The 21,983-nt window shown below is 37.7% G+C and overlaps 1 protein-coding gene and 1 pseudogene across 2 annotated transcripts; both read right to left on the bottom strand.

Annotated features, from left to right (window-relative positions):
- Positions 1-4,976: 4,976 nt before the first annotated feature.
- On the bottom strand, positions 4,977-6,001 carry LOC149160994 (cysteine protease RD19A pseudogene; annotated as a pseudogene).
- On the bottom strand, positions 5,789-7,171 carry LOC149160993 (UDP-glucose 6-dehydrogenase 5-like). Of its 2 annotated transcripts, none has more exons than XM_089435459.1 (2): positions 7,025-7,171; positions 5,789-6,608 (listed from the first exon to the last, which is right to left on the bottom strand). In XM_089435459.1, exons 1-2 carry the CDS (start codon positions 7,151-7,153, stop codon positions 6,207-6,209), a joined length of 531 nt encoding a protein of 176 aa, XP_089291585.1. In that variant the 5' UTR covers positions 7,154-7,171; the 3' UTR covers positions 5,789-6,206. The 2 variants fall into 2 exon arrangements, with proteins under 2 accessions (XP_089291585.1, XP_089291586.1); XM_089435460.1 differs by having other exon boundaries at positions 5,789-6,605; positions 7,025-7,169.
- Between the last annotated feature and the right edge of the window lie 14,812 nt (positions 7,172-21,983).

The following is a 21,983-nucleotide window of genomic DNA, read 5'->3' as shown; positions in this document are numbered from 1 at the left end:
AAGGGTGACTTTGGGATTGCTAAGGTCAAAACTTAAAATGTTGTGGGATCACTTGACAAACTGTTTCAGTGCAATATATCAGACAAGGGACTCACCCAGAGCAACATTTCAGACTCGATTTCCTCTGCAATTTTTTAAAGAAAAGGATGATGGCATTTTGAGATTGGAAAAGGTATTTTCATATATAAAATTTGAATTATTCCTCATGCTAATTTTATTATACTTACTGAAAAAAGAATGAAGTGAAAGATATTTCTTGATGGAATTTCTCTTTTTGACAAATATTCATAGCTGCAAAAAGACAAGCATTCAGGATCCTTCCATATTTCTAAATCCTATTCTAGCACACTTCCCTGCTCGGAACATTAGTTCCAACAAAATTGTAGTCCATTTAGATCATGTAGAGTTTACATTTCCATAAGTAATAGTATCTATGTTTAGAGCCAAATTCACATGACTTGGACTTGACAATGAGTCAATAAACCCATCTATCTAAGAATGAGCACTTGGAGACTTGGTGAAACTCTACACAACTGGGCAATAATTCATGTTAAAAATAATGAAGGAAAAGGATTACCACTACATGACAAATCCATCATATTATGTTGTAGACCATAGACCTAGCTTTATGTAAATAATAAATAACTTCAATTCTCATAATATATAACACTTAACATTGAACATCAAATTTTCAAATAGTTAAAATGATCCACATCTAAATTTTGTATAGAAAATAGATCAAAACTCGAAATCACAAACTCCAAAGTGGGTGGTGCTTCTGTAATATTTTTACAAGTTCAGTAGTAAAGAACACGATAGGAAAAATAAATAAGATAGCCAAGATCCTTGAAGATATTATTTCAACTTAGTGTCATGATACATAGATGTGGAAGATATACATTATGTGGATGTTACGTAACTCCCAATTCATAGCCCTTGAGTTCCAACACCTATCTTGTCTTCATTTTATTATATCAACATAAAATAATTTTATAATATAAAGTTCTCCCACTTTAAAGCTCCTAAGTATTAAATATGACTATTATAATGTATTTACTCTAATATCCTTCTTTAATGGTGATATTAAAGATAGTTTCTCGTCCCATAAGAAAACCAGTTTATCTGGGCCAAACAAGCCAGAAAAAGTGTCTACATCCCACTTCTGTTTAGTGCCACCAAAAGGAACTTGAAGTAAATTGCATTCCATGTAACCGCCATGTTTGATGCAGGCCAAATCATGTCACCAACCGTCTAACCATTGGCTCAACAATCGAATAAGAGTTAATGTTGGCTGAAAAATTCATCCCTCTACCACTGAATCACTGATGTAGAGTCTGGTTTTTCCATCGGACACACCTCTTCCATAACTTGGTACTCTTGTTTTTCTTTACTGTAGAAGTCCTATCCTGCTTCATTGTAGAAGCCAATTTGCATTCACTCTCCCTGAGGGTATGATTGCATTCATATTTTTCATATATATCAGTAGATAAAACAAAAGAAACACACTTCTTGGCTTTCTAGAAGGAACATCATGATCATACAACTGTTACCAAAAAGAATCTTTGTAGTAAATCTATGTGAAGTGAGATACTTTGGATATTTACGTAAGAATGAAAAAAAATCGATGCCAAAGTTAAAGGAATGGAAAGGGTACCACATCTACCAAAAGTAAGTCAAAATTTACAGGCCTTAGAAGTAAAGGTACGAGCTGGATTTTCTGGTTACTACAAAAGTTCGATATATCTGGATTTCAAGCTCCGAGTAAGGTATACAATTTAATAGAAAACTCATGGTTTTGATCTTTGCTTATCTGTTTTTACATATGATTTCTTATAGCAGTCCTCTGAGAATGACTTGGAAGACAAGAAGATATTCAAGGGTCAACCTTATTTCATTTCAGATCTTGAAAGTCATGTCCTGGATGCAGAGACACTTTTGAAAGAAAATGAACATGAAAACGCTATCTTATGCCAAAAAATACATCAATACGAAACTCAGTGGTCAACGTATGATGTCAAACTAGCCTCCATTGAGAAAATGTGGCAGAATAATATGACTTCATTACAACAAAGCCTTGCTTTAGTGAAAAAAGCTTGGCAGTTGATAGAATGGTTATCCAACAGGAAAAGGAAAAATATGGTGATTTAGATATTTACCCTCGCATGTCTCAAGAACATTTTAGAAGACATATTCCACCACATGATGATGGCTTTGATGTAGAACATGTTGCTATTGGTCAGATGGTAAAGAAGTTTAAAGATAAGACACAAGTTTTCAATGATGATGCAATTTTTTTGGTGGAGGTGAAGTCAGGGAAGGGTCCGACAAATCTTGATCCTAACGTAGAACTTGAGAAGTTGAAACAGAGATTTGATATATGGAAAAAATACTTCAAAGATCGATTGCATCACACTAAGATAATTCTGCAGAGGTAGGGGAGTGCAGATTCTGCTGCAGAAAGGGAAAAGAAGAAATGGTGGGGAAAGAGAAGATAATTCTGCAGAGGTAGGGGAGTGCAGATTCTGCTGCAGAAAGGGAAAAGAAGAAATGGTGGGGAAAGAGAAGCAGCTAGCAGAGTTATGATGCTGGCTCAGAAGCATGGAATCTATTATCAATTTTCAAATAAAGAGGGAGCATGGGTGAGAAATTTGTTATGATATGTTGTACTGTTATTTGCCCTTTTGTTGTCTGCCTCGTATAGTAGCAACTAGTGTGGATTCACCTACGACTTTGAGACAAGTTACCTATCTCCAATAAAAACGAATTTCTCTACTGAACGCAGCTAAAAAGGTTATAATGTTGGATAATCAACCCTAACTTCCATTGACTCTGATTGATGGGTTCAAACAAGGGATGAAGTGCAAAGCATGGATGAGAAATGCCTCAATACTGTGTTTTGCCGGCATTTGTGTAACTCTATACACACTAGAATTAGTGTGGGTTTACTTGCAGGTTAAAGAAATGAATCACATCTAGCAAATGACAAAGAAAATCACAATCAAAAGAAGCTAACAGTCTCAAGAAAGAAGATTGTTCCAATTATATGGGTTTAGTGCCATTGCAGTAAAAACTTGAAGCTTGTAGATTTCTGTCTATGTAATTTTTCCAGTAAAATGTGGTGTATATTAGTCCAATTTCTTTTAGGTGTATGATGTTAAGCATGGAGGGAAGTGATACATATGCCTCTATCTAGAGAGTTTTGATTCATTTAAAAGAAAAATCATTGTAATCTGTTGTCTGAGATATTAGTTGTCTTCTTAGGGAGCAATCGAGGATAATTTCTCTTGACTGAGGATCAACAAGTTTCGTCTTGGTGCTTCTCATCAAGAAGTTTCTCTAGATGCTTCTCTTGTACAACCTAAAAATTATTTTGATCACAAGTTTGTATATTATCACATCATTGAATTTGTATCTGGAAAATAGAGAATTTAGAAAAATTTCTTTGGGAAACATCCTTATGAAAAATGACAATTAGTAAACTCTGATTTCAATGTATGATTTTGTTAAGAAAAGGAGAAGCTTGGGAAAAGTTCTCCTAAGGCAATCCCCCAGCAGAAAATGAATGGTCTATTACTTTGTCTTTCTCATATGAACAATGAGAATAATGAGTCATTGTCCAGATGAAGCCAGAGAAATGAATTTGATCATTCTAGCCTTTAATGAAAGCTAGAAAATACTTTTATCCTGCATAAAAGTGCACATTTTCTAAATATTTTCATTTCTATGACGCACTGAGGAAAATCCCTACATGTAGGCTACATATCTTCTCTTCGAATTTTCAATTATATACTTGAATTTCTAAAAGTGTTCATGTAACAATAAAGACTTTTTTTTTACCTACTAATGTTCTGGAACGAAGAGGTAAAACTGTTGAAAATACAGATATAACTGAGCCTAGTGAGGCATATTTTTTTTCCTTTACTCATCATTTTGCACAGAATTCAAGTAACTATATTACACAATCGAATGCGAAAAATATAACGAGTTACAAAAATATTTCATAAAGGAACTGTAGGCAAGTGTGTGTGAAAGATTTATGGTTTAGACTGCCTGTGTGGTGTAAACAGAAAATGATAACCACCAATGACACCCAATTTATTTTCATACCTCCTATCCAATGATAGTTATTTGAAAAATGACCAGACAAAACAACAAATTATGCCTATAAAACAACAAATTCTGCCTAGTAACTTCATTAGAGGAATACTCAAATTGTCAATTGAAATTTTCCTCTCCAAAGAAAATGAGGCAGAGGACAATTAATTATTTAATATATAGAAAATAGAGAATTTAGAAAAAGTTTTTTGGGGAAACATCCTTATGAAAAATAACAATTAGTAAACTCTTATTTCAATGTATGGTTTTGTTTAGAAAAGGACAAGCCTAGGAATTATTTTGTCTTTCTCATATGAACCATGAGAATAACTAGTCATTGTCCAGATGATATCAGAGAAATGAATTTGATCATTCTAGCCTTTAATGAAAGCTAGAAAATATTTTTATCCTGCATAAAAGTGTACATTTTATGAATATTTTCATTTCTATGATGTAGTGAGGCAAATCCCTACAGGTAGGCTACATATATTCTCTTGAGAGGAAACATAATATTCAATTATATACTTGAATTTCTAAAAGTGTTCATGTAACTACAAAGGAATTGTAGGTGACTCTCAAATTTCCATTGGCATTAGTAAATCAAGGAATATCCTTATCTAGTATATTAAAGGGAAAACATAATACCAAAATCACACTTATATATAATAAATAAGGTAACTTTGTAGGAATTTAAAAGAAAAGAGAATTTTTTTTTTTCCATGATATAGGTGATTGGTCATTGTAATCTTATTAGCTAAAACCACACGGAGAATAGTTTTGTGTTGAAATTTTATTTTTAACCCTGCACTATAATTTAATTGAATACAATAGCTGGACTGCACAAGGCCAAAAATTCATAACCAAGAGGCAAGCCCTTTAAAACCCGAAAAGGGCCAGTTTTGATCAATAAGAGAATCCTTAACTGAAAGATTCAACCAGAAACGAGATGGTCAGTGGTCATCAGTTGGAATAATGGCTACTGCAACAGTGGAAACCATGGTGTTTATTCCACAAATGTTGTGTCCTATGCACAATTTGTAGTAACCATCTTCACGCCAATCAAGTCACCCATGAATTCTTGATGATCCAGAATGGCTTGTCCTTGAACCTGCCAGGGGCATACCCTGCTGCACCATATCCCACAAGCAATACTCTGGGATTCAAATTTTGTTTAATGCAAATTTAAGGGAAAGAGACTCCAACCACATATGTTTGCATAAAATCAACATTGATACCCAGTGTAACAAACAACATTCATTGATCACGATTCACAATCATTAAGGGCATAAAATATTAGAGGATTGTAATCATTAATGAAATAATATGTCAAAATGTTACAGGATCTTACTAGCTAAAGGCAAGTTCTTCACAAGATTGGCTGCAATTTGGTCTTCATCTGACACTGTGCTGAAGTTGGCAACCATAGCTGCAACTTTTGTCCTGTCAAACTTACAAGACCCCTCAATTCCTGTGTATGGATAATCTTCCTCCCTTTACAATCCACCAACTTTGAGAGCATACTGGTACACAGTTGTCATTAGGCCTCCGTTGCATCCTGAGTCACAGTCATCACGAACTTGTAGCGAGAAACTCTTGGCATGGCCATTGATTATAAGTTACAAGAAAACCAGATTTCAAGAGTTCAAATGAGATTCAACAGCAAGAACCTGAAATCGACTAATTCGTGGAGGCCTTGGTATATCAGAGTCACTTGTACCAAGGATGGTAGGAAAGAAAAAAGGAAAATCCCCAATTCCATTAGGGTTAGTACCAGAGCGTCGAACTCGAATGACAGTACAGAATGCAAATTTACCGAGGAGATAGGAGGATGGGGAAAGCTAAGGTAACTACCTTTATTTGAGGCAATTTTGTGCGGCAGGAAAAATGGTGTGGTAACATGGGTCATTACTGTAACAAACTCATCCTAACTTCCAGCAGAGCGTTTGGGTTTCCCACTTACTACAACGATGATATGATCCTATGGCAGAAATGTTTTTAATCTTATGGCAGAAATGTTTTTAATCGTCTAATACATCAGATCAACAACACAAAATAATACATAGGGCATAGAGGGAATTCATCCCAGAGGGAAATACCTTAGGACATAATTATTAATAATCCCAAGATCTATTGGGAGCGCTCTTGTCAGATTTTGAAACATCCTCAATCATTCGAGCTGCGCTTTCCCAATATGTTAGATCTGCAGCCTTCCCAGCCCCAAGACCCCGGGTTTTAGTGTGTGTGTTCACAGACACAAATATAATGTCAGCTTCCAAAACATGCTTCTCCACATCAGAGCTGAAAAACAAGTTTTTCCCTCTGCAACCTTTTACGACTTCATCAAGACCAGGCTCATAGATTGGCAGCTGGTCACTATTCCATGCGGCAATCCTAGCAGATGAAATATCTACGACAACGACTTCAATGGCAGGACATTTAAGTGCAATGATGGCCATTGTTGGCCCACCAACATATCCAGCTCCAAGACAGCAGATCTTCACCATCTTTACCTGCTGAAGTGAAATTGAGCAGATAAGTGCAAATGAAAAGGGAATCTAGCAAAGAAACCCTGATCGGTCTCAAAGATCCAAAGATATCCAAAGAGACCTGTATCGGCCGGCCGACGAGAGCTCAAGATAGAAGCGCGCCATCTATTGGGAGCGCTCTTATTTAACAAAGGAGAACTTTCAAACAAACGGCAATCCTGGGGTTGAGACAACGCCCAGTCAACCCAATGGCAAACTGATTACGTTCTGATGGATGTGCAGCAATCACAAGCGGATAACAAACATTGCTAGAATGGTTTGAGATTCGAATCCAGAAACCAGAAATTACATTAATTCGGTCAGCGTCCGATACAGATATAACTAGACAATTACAGAAGGAAACCAAACTGTCCGTAATCTTTTCCAACCAGCAGGATGCTTACCCGGCTGCTGTCGTAGCGTAGCTTTGGAGGAGCGCCTTCTCCTCTGTAGCAGGTGCGAACCCCAAACCGGTGACCAGAATCTCTGTGAGGATTACAAGCCACATGAAAAAGCTTTATAAAAGACTCCATTACTTCCTCCAGGCACCTGAAACATCAGAGGCAAGAAAAAACGGCCTACGCACGGCCTACACCCGCGCCCTCTGCTGATTTCTAAACCCTAAAAAATTTTAACCTCTTAATCAACGGTTGATTTTTCTCCAATCATCTAACATTAGATCTAACGGCTACGATTAGGACACAAAGACATTTTGGGAGGTTGATTTCAGAGGGGAACGCCTTACGGCGTAATTATTAAAATATTTTTTTTTTTTAATGGATAGTATATCATCTCATGTATTTAATAGTTCTTTATCTTTTATTTGAATTTGAATGGATCATAGATTTATTTTTAACAATATTTTATCAAGTTAAAATTCCAAATTAAGTAAAATTTTAAACATTTTTATTTTTTACTAACGCTGATGCTATGTCTTAAATTAAAGGGAAAAAGTTAATTCAACCAAAAGAATCGAAAATCTTGCTCCAAAATCTTTTAATATTTCTTTTAACTAAGCATTTGTTTAAAAAGAAAAGTCATATCCTAGGGATATAAGATATATGAAAATCTTTAAAGACATAAATATTTCCACATCAAAGTTGTAATGTTTAAAAATATTAATTTGATGTAGTTTTATTATAAATTTTGTTATCATGCCATGTAAAAACATTTTAAATCTAATATTGATATTATAATATTAATATTATTAAATTTAATAATTTTGGATTAATACAATATTAAATTTAATATAATATTAAATTTGTTATATTCTAATATATATTAATATATCATGAAATGTATTAACTCTAGATATATATGGAGGGAAGAACAAAGACATAGAATGGGAGAGGTGGAGAAATAGGGGCACTGACAAGGGAGAGGAGGAGATAAATAAAAATAAAAAGATTTATTTCAAAGAAAATCCACTTGTGATGAAATCAACTTTGGAGATTGAGGCTAAGAGGTGGCAGCGCAACAAGAGGATCGTGCAAAGTCAGAGAGAAAAACAAAGAAGAAGTTGCAAGAACTGAAGCAGAAACTCAAGGAAGAATAGGAATTGCACAGACGAGAGAAGCACAGTAGGAACAGGTACGGCAAGAAGTGCAACATGCATAGACTGATGAAATTGCGCCCATACAGGTTATAGACCCATCCTAGAAGTTGGCACAGAGTAGACAGAGTGAGCAGTGTTGTCGATTGCATGCAAGGGTGTTCAGGAGCATGGATGTCATTATGCGCACGCAAGAGATCCCACCCATTGGCACACTCACTGAGGCAAAGACAAGAACCAAGTCCGACTAGAGCTGGACATGTACTTCGAGGAGTTGATGCACATAGCCACCAACACACACTTGGAGATCAGCGCAGACACTATGCATCAGTATGTTGCTAGTCCGAGTGCACTCAATACTATGATGTGCATGTTATCAGACGAATTAGACAGATGACCCGAATCAGTGTACCCAGATGCAACGAAGGCAAGAGTTTTCTTTCAGCAGAATCTCACCATTGAGCACGCAGACACCATCATAGACTACTAAGCTTGGCATCGGTTTGCCATTGTTGATCATCACGAGGATGTCGAAAAGTTGGTCTTCCCACAGCTATTCAAGTCTTAGTGATGTCTTGCATGGCTTACTCAAGCCTGTTTTGCCTCACATGGGTACATGTGCAGATTGTAATGTAACATCTTGTAAAAGTGAAAGAATAAGCATCGATAGTAGAATGTAACAGTCATGTAGTAGTTGAAGATTCATGAGGGTAGGTGAAGAGTCACAAAGGGGAATGACAAGGGTCACCCCACCCTTTGCTATTTATAGAACCTCATAACTCATTGTAAAGGCTTTTGGGAGCCAAGCTTCTGGTAGGTGCATCTTAGAGAAAGCTTGGACTGTATTGTAATGAGCCTTAGCTTCTCCATAGTGCAGAGCTAGTATATCTCTTTGGAGGAGCAGACAACAGTGACTATAATGTTCCATTATTAGGACTAGTAGTTGGACATGGTTGTATGTATGATTGGAACTTTCACTTTCTTAACATAATAGAGCCAACACATTTCATGCATATGTTGTTATTGTATTTCAACTGTCTTAGTTATGTTAACGATATATGTAGTTGTTTGCTTACGAATGTATGTATGGACTCTTTCTATATATGTATGTATGAATCTTGTTGATATGTGTTGTTGGTTTAACCATCACTTTGGATCGTTGGTTCGCCTGCCTTCCAGCTTGTGATGTATCTTTACTTGTGTGTTCCCTTCTAAGCTGTGTGTTTCCACAAGTTTCCAAGGGGCGCACTTATTCCACTTTTCGTGTGTTATAACCCTTCATGCACCTTCCTTGGCTTGCTACACTGATCTCACCCTTGCTACCAACAAGGATATCCTGCCTGCCTCTACGCGCAACCACGTCAAGGCGACACCATACGACGCACTGCTGGGACTCCTACACCAAATGGTTTGAGGTCTAGTTGGGACTTCTTACCGGGGAGATCCCCTTGACATGTTGGCAGGTCCAACATCATCAACATTTCAAGCACTAGAAGGAGGGCCAGATGACAATCTGATTCCTCACAATTTGTTTCGAATCTCTGCATATTTATCATGACCAACTACAAAGTTTCTCTTCCGAAGTGTATGTCTTATGGAAATGACTTTGAAATCTCGGAAGAGCTCTGGAATAACTTGTCACATAAAACATACGATGGTGGAGGCTACATAACCTTGGTTAGGCACGTGGTTGGCGTTATAGGCTCATGCGAAAAACATGAAATCTTTGAAGATTACATGACCTGCACGTTGCTCGCATAACACTTCGAGGGCACCCAATGCATTGGTGTGCCACACTGCCTGGAAAATATATTCATTCTCTTTCTCATTTGGTTGCAGAGATGGACCATGCTTTCAATCATTTTGACCGTAAAACACTCAACAAAGAAATTCTAAAATTACAAAAAGTACCTAATGAATCTATTGAACAATTTTTCATGCGCTTTCATAATCTTGCATACCGATTTCCCAAAGATGAAATTGATTGGGAATTTCTCAATGGAAGATTTGAGTATATTCTTTACATATCCGAAAATCATCAATTCTAGAAATCATTTGCATCCCGCTCAACATACTTCAGTGATGGAGATGCATAATCACAGGCAGGCACAGTTATTGTCACAAGTGATTGTCCGCCTTCACCTCATCAAACAGCTCCACCACCACAGAGTGATGTGGGAGAACATGCACACACATCTGTTGAACTGTCACATCCTCCCACCCCACCTGCTCTTGATATCTGTGTAGATTTGGCTAGAAAGCCTGTTGGTTTTCACGTGGATTTGTTCCCTCAACCTTCGTCCCCGCATTCCATCTATCCTTTGGATTGTACTTTCTTCTGTTCTTCCATTCCGGACTCCTCACCTATTGTGAACGAGGATAAAGTTGTCGACAGAGTTGGTGTTATGCAACCAACCTGTGCTATCATTAGTGATGAGTGTGTGCAGGAATCTAAAGAAGGACCCGCGGTGAAGGATGACTCCCTTCCATCCATGACTCATCTGCTCCATCCTGACATCCCTTGTGATTCTGCAACTGTTGATTTCCCTTGTGAAAACTAATTTTCGGATGTTTCTACTTCTAGTCGTTCACAAGACACATCAGATGTCAATCTGTCATTACAACATGAAGAGGACACATCTTCCTCTGTAAATCCGTCCAATTTTTCATCTATCATTTCTAAAAACACATAAGGTGAACATCATTGCTTCTCATCTACCCCATTGCACGATTCATCATATCATGAGGATGCCAACAAATATCCCGAATTTTCTAATCGTGGTTGTCGTGATCTCTGTACTTCTTCATTCGATCATGATGTTGATTCACTCGTTGTTAATATGTCTAGGCCACTGGTCTTCGATGATATACTTGTCAACGAAGACGAAACCCCACAGGCTGTCGAAGCACTTCAGCATAAGCTGATAGTTATGTCAGGCCCTCGTTGTCCTGAGGTTGGTTTCACTTTTGATTAGGATATTGTTGAAACACACAAGGCTCCTCATCACTCTCTACTTCGCTTTGAAGATCAACCAAACACCTTCATTTCGCTTCCTCCACTCGAATCACATGATCCCATCACTCTTGCATTAGAGGAATCTTACACAGAAAGCACACTTGCACGACGTAATTGGTCTAATTTTCTCACGTTTGCTTGCATGTCATAGTCAACAGAATGTGTATGCTTAACATCTGCATGGAATGTAGCACAACACCATGGCAATTCCACAGGGTGCATGTCATGCACTTCCACTCATTTCTTTTCTATGGACGCACTTAAACCCGGAGTGTGTTTGTCTTCATCGTTATATCTTTCATGTTTGCTGGTTTGCATGACTGTGTTATTCGCGAACCACGCCTTCACCAACATGGGTCGACCAATGCACCGATGGTTGCATTGGAAGTATCACTTCACATGAGCAGACCCATGCACTATTAGCTTAGGAGTAGGATTAGTGTTTTCTTCTTGTTGGTTTGCCTGCGTGCATGTTTTCTTTCTTGTTGTTTATTTGCTCACTTGCTTGTTTGTTTACTCCCTTTGCTTTCGCATTTGCTTCTGCTCTTCACTTTTTTGTTGTTTATTGCTTGTTTACGTTTGTAGGTTAGTTTCACATGAACCGTGTGCGACTCTTGAAACAAGCGAGAGTAAAGTGCAAGAGGACTTGTGCACTTATCAATACTTGGTTATTTGTTGTCCTATCTCTGTATGAAGAACTTGTTGACTTCAGTCCATGATACACCAATGGAAAATACGTTATGTTCAAAGTAAAGCTTGATGAAAACACAATGCTTGTTTGCTAACTAGTATCACCTACTCTAGTCGATTGTTTGTGCATTAACCCTTGTCAGCTCAGTCAAGTAGAGTAAGGTGAGGGGGGAAAACCTTAACAAGTATGTTAGAAGTATATATAAAATAATTCTTTGAAGGAACAACCTCTTCTTCTCTCAATAAGTCGGGATCCCTCTTTCGCTTTCGAAATGAATAAGTGTTATGCATAGTTGTTGAAAAAATGAAAAAAATGAAAATATGAAAAATTTTGAAAAAATGAAAAATGAATCAGGGGAAAGAAGAGAAAGGCTTCCTGTGTTGAGAGGTGATGCAAGTAACTCCATCGGGATACTGACCAGGCTCGTTGGTAGCAAAGTGATGCTTATGTTCTTGCGTGACTCCAACGAGGTACTATCCAAGCCTGTTAGCAGTGGAGCAACACCAAAGATGAAACTTAAACTCAAATTGTCATATTTATTATGTATCAATATACCCCTCATCCCCAATCGAAAAAACTATGTTGACCTCGCTTGTAATGTGTGTTGACCGACCAAGAGCATGACAGGTGCTACATCTTTCAATCAAGCTAGTGTGGGAATCAAGATGATCTGAGAATCGAACAATACTTTCAGAGGAGTTAGACTTTATTTTCACGAAACAAGGTCCATTCAGAGAGCTGGAGTTCTATCAGAGTGTAGCCAAGTATTGTAGCGACTATAACGACCCTACAAAAATTTTCCTTGGCTTTGTTTTGGAGCCTCCCTAACAACCATCCTTAGCAGCATGTATTTCAGTGTCAAGTACATAGGCTTCAGTTGAGTTTCAGCGGCTCAACAGCTTGTGCATGTCAACTTGTTTATCCCCCACCCACACGCTGTCACTATGAACTTAGGCAATTTGCTAGCTGAGATGTTCCCTTTGAAAATTGCACAATTCTAGAGGGGAACCAACCTTCCCTCCAAAAATTGTGCAATCCTATTGGTCTCCAGAATTGCGCAATCCATGAAGGCAGTCCTCCCTTAGGAAATTGTGCAATCCATCCCAACACTAAGCTTCAAACCAGAAATTGCATAATCTTGGAAGAAAGTGACCTGTTGACCCCAAAAATTGCGCAATTCCTAAGGGACAGCTAGCCTTGCTTAACCCAGAAACTACACAATTTTCAGGCTTGCAGGATATTGCATGTGCTGTCAGGTTGATCGGTTCCCTTTAGGACTTAGCAAGCCTGACTTGCATGCATGGCTTTCTTTTCCCAAAAAATCATAAAGGCAAAGCATCCCTAGATTCAAGGGATCTATTTTTAGCAGCTGGAGGTTACATGCAAAAATCGTTTTAGAAATCTCACGCCAAGTGTCACTTTTCCTAGATTTATGGCATGCGCGTCATAACCTTGATCTTATCAAAACTCATTTGTCGGATGCTGCAGAGCTCATTCCTCACATTGATCTTGCAGCTTTGACATCCCACATCACATTTAGGAGTCTTCGGAACATTCAACTCAGCTTTTTCAGGCTAAGTCTGCTTCTCATGTCATGTGCTATGTTTCTATCGCTTTTTGTATTTCGCTTTGTGTACGTGTTGTCTACTTTTTTCAATGAACACTTGATGTCATTTTGATGCATGTTAGCTTGAAGAAGCATTGTTTCAATTTTTCTTTGCATCTCACTGTTGTTGCATGCATGACATTGTTTTTTTACTTACAGTCGTCATTGCGATGACTCGCTTCACACGCATGCTTGCTTTCTCGTTTTCTGAATCTTGCACTCATTGTTTCCATGCATGGTCATTCACTCTTGTTTGCACTCATCTTCGCCATGCATTCAGACTTTTCATGTTTCCAATCACCCGTCGACGGGTCTGGGCTGCCTTGGCCTAGACCCTGCCTTTGCCCGGCTAGCAAATAAGCATTTATGGAAGTGAAGGCTCTGCCTTCCCTCTATAATTTATGTAAATCTAGCCAAGCACTGGCCTCCAGGCTTGCATTGCACAATTCTAGGAGGAAGTGCCTTGTTGGCCCCAGAAATTGTGCAATGCAGTATGTTGGTTTGCATGTCACTGCTGACTAAAATTGTGCATTGCATAGTTTTAGTCCTCAACAGGCCAGGCTAGACTATGCATTATGCAGTTCTAGCAGTCAGTTAGCCTCAGATTATGCCTTGCGGAGTTTTGGGAGTCAGTCTCCCAGCCTCCTAGTGGAAATTGCGCAATCTTCACAATCAGTCACATAGGTATGTTGCAAGGCAGTCCTCAAGTTTGTTTTGGTTTTCGAATGAAAAATTGGTTGCCATGAGTGTTGCTATGTCTCCAGGTATCACAGGTGTTCATCTGCCTCTCAACAGCATAGGTACAATGGCCTCCAGGAGAGGAGAGTCAAAGGGCACCGTTGAGAGCGCAACTGGGGATGCAATTGAACTTGAGTATATGAGCTTGCTTATTTATGAAGACACCAAGCTGCTCATAGACAAGGATATCAATATGAAATGGCATCGGCATTACAGAGAGCAGTGCCATCAACAACAAAAGAGGGTATCATACCTGCGCACGACCAAGGCAGGAGGAAGGTTGTCGACAGCACATAGGCGGAGCAAAGTTGCAAGTTCAAAGCAGATCCACTTGTGATTAAAGCATCTTTGGAGATTGAGGCTAAGAGGTGACAACGTGACAAGAGGATCGCGCAAAGGCAGAGAGAGAAACAAAGAAGTTGTTGCAGGAGTTGAAGTGACAACTCAAGGAATAACAGGAGCTGCACAAATGAGAGAAGGAAGCACAGTAAGAACGGGTATATCAAGAGGCGCAATTTCCACGGGTATCCCTAGAGTTGACACAGAGCATATAGGGTGAGTAGTGTTGTCAATCACATGCAAGGGTGTTCAGGAGCATGGATGTCATTGTGTGCACGCATGTGATCCCACCCATTGGCACACTCACAGAGGCGAAGACAAGAACCAAGTCCGACTGGATCTGGATATGTACACGATTTGATGCACATAACCACCAGCACACACTTAGAGATCAACGCAGACACTATGCATCAATATGTTGTTGGTCTAGTTGCACTCAAGACTATGATGCGCATGTTATCAGACGAGTTGGGAAGAGGAGGAAAATCAGTGTACCCGAATGCAACGAAGGTAAGAGTTCGCTTTCAACAGGATGTCACCATTGAGCACACAGACACCATCATGGACTACCAAGCTTGGCATCGGTTTGCCACCGTCAATCATCGTGAGGATGTCGAAGAGTTGGTCTTCCCACAACTGTTTGAGTCTTAGTGATGTCTTGTATGGCTTACTCAAGCGTATTTTGTCTCACATGGGTGCATGTGCAGATTGTAATGTAATGTCTTGTAAAAGTGAAAGAACAAGCGTCGATATTAGAATGTAACATTCACATAGTAGTTGAAGAGTCACAAAGGGGAATGTCAAGGGTCACCCCACCCTTTTCTATTTATAGAACCTCATAACTCATTTTACAGGCTTTTGGAAGCCACGATTCCGATAGGTGTATCTTAGAGAAGGCTTGGACTGTATTATAATGAGCCTTGGCTTCTCCATAGTGCAGAGCTAGTATATCTATTTGGAGGAGCAGGCGGAAGTGACTGTAACGTTCCGTTTTCGGGACTAGTAGTTGGACATGGTTGTATGTATGATTGGAACTTTCACTTTCTTAATATAATCGAGCCATCACATTTCATGAATATGTTGTTATTGTATTTCAGTTGTCTTGGTTACGCTAACTATATACGTATTTGTTCGCTTACGCGTGTACGTATGGACTCTTTCTATATATGTATGCATGAATATTGTTGAGATGTGTTGTTGGTTCAACCATCACTTTGGATCGTTGGTTTACCTGCATTCCATCTTGTGATGTATCTTTTCTCGTGTGTTCCCTTCCAAGCCACGTGTTTCCATAGGTTTCCAAGGGGCGCACTTATTCCACTTTCCGTGTGTTAGAACCCTTCATGCACCTTCCTTGGCTTGTTGCGTTGGTCACACCCTTTCTACCAACAAATACATTCTGCTTGCCTCTACGCGCAACTGCGGTCAAGGCGATACCGTACGACCCACTACTAGGTCTCCTACACCAAATGGTCTAAGGTCTAGTTGGGACTTATTACTGGGGAGACCCCCTTGATATGTTGGCGGGTCCAACACCATCAATAAGGTCCAAAAATATGACATGAATATCAATTTCCATAGAACAAGTTTGGGTACCTGATATTTGAGAATTAATGAGCTTGAGTAGATTTATTCTTGTTGGTTGATTTACATATTTGTGTGGATTATTTGAAAATTTAACAAACTTGCTCCATTGTTTAGTGCTTCTCTGACTAATCTTTTGTTTATCTTCACTCGCTCTTCCTTGTAAGGCCTTTTCATAACTTTGGAGACCTTCAAATCATGTGGACCCAATACTAGCCTTTCCTTTAAAAGGTTTTTGTGGTTCATGGTATCGTAGACTTGCCGTATTTGTTGGAGATCTTTGACTACTCAAAATGTGGTTTACTTTCTTTGTTCCTTCAACAAATGTTTTTTCCAAATATATCTCAATTTTGGACTTCCCAAGGTCTATTCTCAGAGATACAATCCATGCTTTTAAACTATGGAAGTTATTTTCACGTTTAATGATTAATTAATTTACAACCTCTTCCTTGCTTTTTGCTTCCTCAAGCTTGAGTATTAGAAACATAATTTCCTTCTTATATGTTTCTAAAATCATTTTCTTTTGTTTCTTGGTTAACTCTTGTTTCAAGAGTTTATTCTCATCCTCTAGATTATTACAGTTCTTTTGTTTTTCTTCTAATTGTTGTGCTAGAATATCTTTACTCTTAATAGCTTCTTCAAGTTTTTTCTCTTTGATAAACAAACTCTTCATTATCGAATTTGTACATACCTTCTTTAACTCACAACAATTTCTCTTTCAGTTTATTTTTCTTCCTTCTAACCTCCTTTAATTCATCAAGAGCGTTGATGAGATCCCCTTCAACATCCGCTTGTTGGAAATATGGGCATTGATGTCAAGATTAAGTTGATTGATTGATGTAGATAAATTTTATTGATGTCACTAAGCACATTGGTGATAATTTTTGTTGAATGGAAAGTGTACATAAATGTTGAATGTTGAATATAAAAGGTTGGAAGTGATATGAACTGCAAAGGCTATGCTAATCAATGTGAAGGCTAAACATTGAGACAAAAGTTGAAATACATATATTTGTTTGAACCAAAAATTTAGATAATCCAAATCTGAATTATCTCTTGTAATTATTACTGATTGAGTTGTTAGTTCAGCTCTATTTTATATTACAAATAATTTTCAGAATTGAAAATGAAAAGACAAGCTTGTGAATGGTTTTGGATGTCCAAGAGGCTAATATGCTTCATTTCATATTCCTCCAAAGAATAAGAATATCCAAGAGGTCTTGCTTATAAAATATACAATGTGGAATGAAACTGATGATCTTCTTTTTGAATGGAAGTGGTATGCATCAGAGAAAGAATGGGTAGTAGCAGAAGAGAAGAAGAGTGAAAAGAAGAAGCATTTCAGCAGAAAACTTAATAGCATAATTGGATATGAGGTAACTAGTATTTGTGACTTGAGAACTTTTTGTCATTTTCTATGTTGCAGCTTGAAAAAGAACATGTTGTAGCATGTTGAGTTAGGATCCTTCTGTGGATTATAGCTTGCAGAAAACTTGTGGGAGTTGGAGATTTTGTTGAGGTAGGAGCCTAGAAAAAGCTAATCTAAAAAGGAGTAGCAACTTTCCTTCACGTCACTTTCAGCCTAAAGTTCGTGGTTTTCTCCCTTCAAGGTTTCCACTTATATATTCTGTTTTCATGTGTTTAATTCTTGCATGTTGGGTGAATGCTTTGAATGCTTGGTAAACAAATCTAGAAACCTCTCTCCTTGAAATCTGCAAAAGGAATTCAATAACTGCATAAGAAGAAGATTAACTTGAGAAAAAAAATATTTAAATTATTGATTCACCCCCACCCCAGCAATTTCTCATCTTAAATATCACCGCTATGCCTTCTTCTTCTTCCTCGAGGTATGGGTCATTCTTGGATTTAGATTTAGATTCTAATGTGATGAGTAAGAATTCATCAAGCTCATATTATGAAGACTCTTTGATGTTTGCTTCTAATCCAAAAATATCCTCTTTAGAGAAGAGCCCCTTTTTCTTGAAAGATTTCTTCTTCTAAGATTTTTTAGCTTTATCTTTGAGATTTTTATCCTTTTCCTTTTATGGATATTCTCTAAAGGACACTTGGAGGAAAAATTGGAAACTCTTCCATAGTCAAAGCATTTGAATGGTAGCTTGCCCTTATACTTACCTGAACCACGTTTTAATTTTCTGCCAATTGAGCTAGCTCCTGCTCAGATTCACAACTTGAATAGCCTTGGTGATCTTTGTGTTCCTTATTCTTCTTTGACACCTTAAATGTTGTCTCCTTTGGCTCGACCTTCTCTTTTCCTATTCTCATCTCATAGGTTTTGAATGTTCTATGTAGTTGCTCTATTGAAGGAGACTTCAAGTCTAACATCTCTTCTATAGTTGAGATCTTAGCATTGCATAACATAGGCAGAGATCTCAAGACCTTCTGAACAACTACTTCCTTTTTGAGTTCTTCACCAAGTCCTCTAGTCATGTTTACTACCTCATAAACTCTAAGAAAATAGTTTACTTCTCCATTCATTCTTAAGCTCTTGAATCTCATTCTGAAGGATTGAATCTTGGCTTGCTTAATTTTCTCATCTCCTTCATAACTATTCTTGATCTTGTCCCATACTTCCTTAGTTGACTTATAGTGCGTTAATTTTACTAGTTCAGGTTGATTAAGACCAACTAGAATGGAATTCTTGGACTTTTCATTGTTCCCATAAACCTCTTTACCATTTTCATCTGTAGGAGGGGTTGGATAGTATAATCAACTAATACAGAGCTCCAAACATCTACACTTAGAGACATGAGATAGGCTTCCATACTAACCTTCAAGAATATATAGTTTGTACCATCAAAGATTGGTATCCTGTTTGAATAGGCATCTTGACTTTCTTGTCTGGTCATGATTCCCTATTGATCTACCTTCAAGTGGTTAAGTTGTTTCTGAAGGAACTAGGCTTTGATACCAATTGTTCATAATCAATAATTACTGAGAAGGGGAGTGAATCAGTAATTAACATATTTTCCTTCTTTTATGTTGATCACTTAAACTTTTAATTTCATAAAATAAAACAACACATGAGAGACCAATATTCACATACATTTGAACATAGTGATTTACGTGGAAACCCTTTCGGGTAAATTTTGTTTTGTATTATGATGATAATCAAGGCACCAATGTTGATTGCATCGTATGTTTGTGAGTGTCTACTCACAAAAGACCCCAACCCCATTCAAATAAACAAGCCCCAAATTTCCTAGAGGCACCAACCTCTTTAATTGTAGGCCCCTACTTGCTTCAACCAAGTGTTCTACTTTTCATACAATTTTCAAATGAGAACAATGACCTACGTTAGTATTACAAAATAAATGATGACTTCATCTGTTGTCTTTCTACAGTTCTCTCTCCTTTATTATTCACAACCACACTTAGATGACTTTGTCTTTGCTCCTCTAGTCTACTGCACTCTCTATGCTTCACTCAGCATACTTATCATTGGCACACAACCATGTGGATTCTTTTGCATAACGCATTCTATTGTTCCACTACGTTTCAGCTCATACACATCTCTCACACACACGTATCCGCCTCTTACTATACTCTCAGCCCCCACTCACTATACTAGGAGTATCCTCCAACTCTGTCACATAGTTTTAGAACCACATTAAATGATTTATATATTCCAAGGAAGTAAATAAATGGAACACAAAACTAGTAATCATAAATACACAAAATGATTTCTTGCACGGTACCAGTGATCCTTAAATTCTCAGAATGACTTCCTTTACCAATTAATTGATAACAATACCTTACTAGAGTTTTTTTGTTGAGACTACATTCTCATTCTGAACTGAGTTAAACTTGTCCTACATTATCTTCTGTCCAAGACTAGAGGAAGCCAATTACTGAAGAAAATGTGCTACACCAATTGCATTAACTGTGATCTGTTGCATTCAACCAATGTAGTTCAATTTTGTTTCATGTTTGTTGTTATGGCATCAAAATATGATCAACCTTGATCCGGATTGGATCATTATATTGTTTTTCATCCATCTCGATTCATTTGGAGTGGAAAAAGTGGAGGAATCAACTCACGGGATCATTTTTACCAGCAGGACCCAATTTGGCAAAACGTGGTCTGAAACCTTCTCGGAGCATTTTTTGAGCATCAAAAAACGTTTTTTGGAGGTAATACTTTGTTTCTTTAGTGTCGTACCATTTCATGTTATTATACACACAAATATCTTTCCAATGATGCAAGAAGTGTGTCAATCAAAGTCTATATAAAAAATTTATGTCACTCAGAAGTTGACCTTCTTGTTTTCACACCTATAGTTCGGGAGCATGCCGCGCCAAACCCCATTATTCATGGAAAAGGGACTAGCCATGTGATTATGATGTAAAATACTTTAGAAGATTCTATATTGTAACTCTAGTTAAGAGTTGATGTAGTCAAAATTAACCACTAATAGGCTATCGGGTTGTGTTATAATCGGGCCACTAGGAGGAAGAGGCATTCCATTCTTTTGAGATATGTTTCTTCCATAGATGAGAAAATATAGACATGAGAGGTAGAAGTTATAGAACACATAGATGATATGTGCACTGTAGCGGCCCACAAAACACATGCATTACTTTTTTGTACCTACAACCATATTTTCAGGTAGAGAAAGAGAGTGAAGCGACCTCACCTTCTAGATGGGTTTTCTCCTAAAAGGATTTCCTAGAGAGCATATCTTGTGTCTTATGTGTGTGTGTGAGATTATTTTGTCGTTCTCTACTTTTCTTCATAATTTATATTTGCATGTATGCACTAATTATAGTTAATTTTATAGATCTTAAAGTTTAATAAATCTGTAATAGTATATAATCTCAGATTTTTAATATAATATTATCAGATGTGTTGTGACGAATTGTCCAGTGGAATTTCCATCACAGTTTACGGATCAAACCTCTTTGACTCAACAATTATGGTATATCACAGATATTTAGAAGTGTCTATGGTTATATCTCCAAAATTAGCTAACTTCCAAATTTAGTGAATTCCACCAAACCTGCGATTTTGCACCCTTAATGACTTGGCATCATATACCCAAGGGGCTAGAACCAAAGGCCTAATTGAAGATCACTTTAAACCACAACACGGGGGTCGGGAGGTCTTTTAATGTGTAGGTAGTCACGTTGCTCGATCGTCAACTCGCCAACTTAACATGCACTTGATTTTTCTTGCATTAGGTCCCACACTGGTCAATAGGTAGGGGGTCGAGGGTTAGTCCTTTATACTCCTATCGTAACCTTCTGAAGAGACGACCTCCCGACTATACCAACCTACCAACTAGGACAATGGTCTGACTGGCTCAACTTCTTCAAAAATCTGCCAAAGTCTGAAATTTCTTTGTTTCTTTAACAAAGAAATTTCTGGAAAAATATATCATACTTCCATCATCCCTTGGAGTTATTCAAGTTATCTTATATTGTTGTAAACTTATTTCCAGGATTTGTTCATCTGAGCACATTGTAAAGGAAAATGAGTAAATCCCTTGAGGCAGAAGTTCCTTCAAAGACTACGCCACCCAACCATCATAGTTATAATATTTTTAGCTTCCTCATTTATCTTGCTACTATGATGCCTCTCTACTAAAAATCACAACTACTAGAGGAATCCCCTTGAACTTGACTTTTCTTAGCAAGATCCATGGAGCCAACATCTTTGACATCAATGACAACATTTTCTCAACAATTTTAATCCTAATTAAATAAAAAATAATCAATGTTGACCAAATCAAACCATATAAAAGTGTAATAAATATGCAAACACATGTTTACAAGAAGGAACGGCTTGCATAATTGGAAGTTGTTATTAAAATCTTTCT

Source organism: Pinus tabuliformis, chromosome 5_2, assembly GCF_031772625.1.
Source record: "Pinus tabuliformis cultivar Carrire ecotype Pingquan chromosome 5_2, CPIR1, whole genome shotgun sequence".
Lineage (NCBI taxonomy): Eukaryota > Viridiplantae > Streptophyta > Pinopsida > Pinales > Pinaceae > Pinus > Pinus tabuliformis.
The sequence above is the reverse complement of the archived record's forward strand: the minus strand, read 5'-3'. Positions and strand labels throughout refer to the sequence as shown.

Bases quoted from the DNA above. Each gene is read 5' to 3' on its own strand.
- LOC149160993 (XM_089435459.1), bottom strand. From the start codon at position 7,153: ATGGAGTCTTTTATAAAGCTTTTTCATGTGGCTTGTAATCCTCACAGA. The intron at 6,609-7,024 runs GTAAGCATCCTG...ATTTCACTTCAG, and splicing joins TACGCTACGACAGCAGCCGG to CAGGTAAAGATGGTGAAGAT.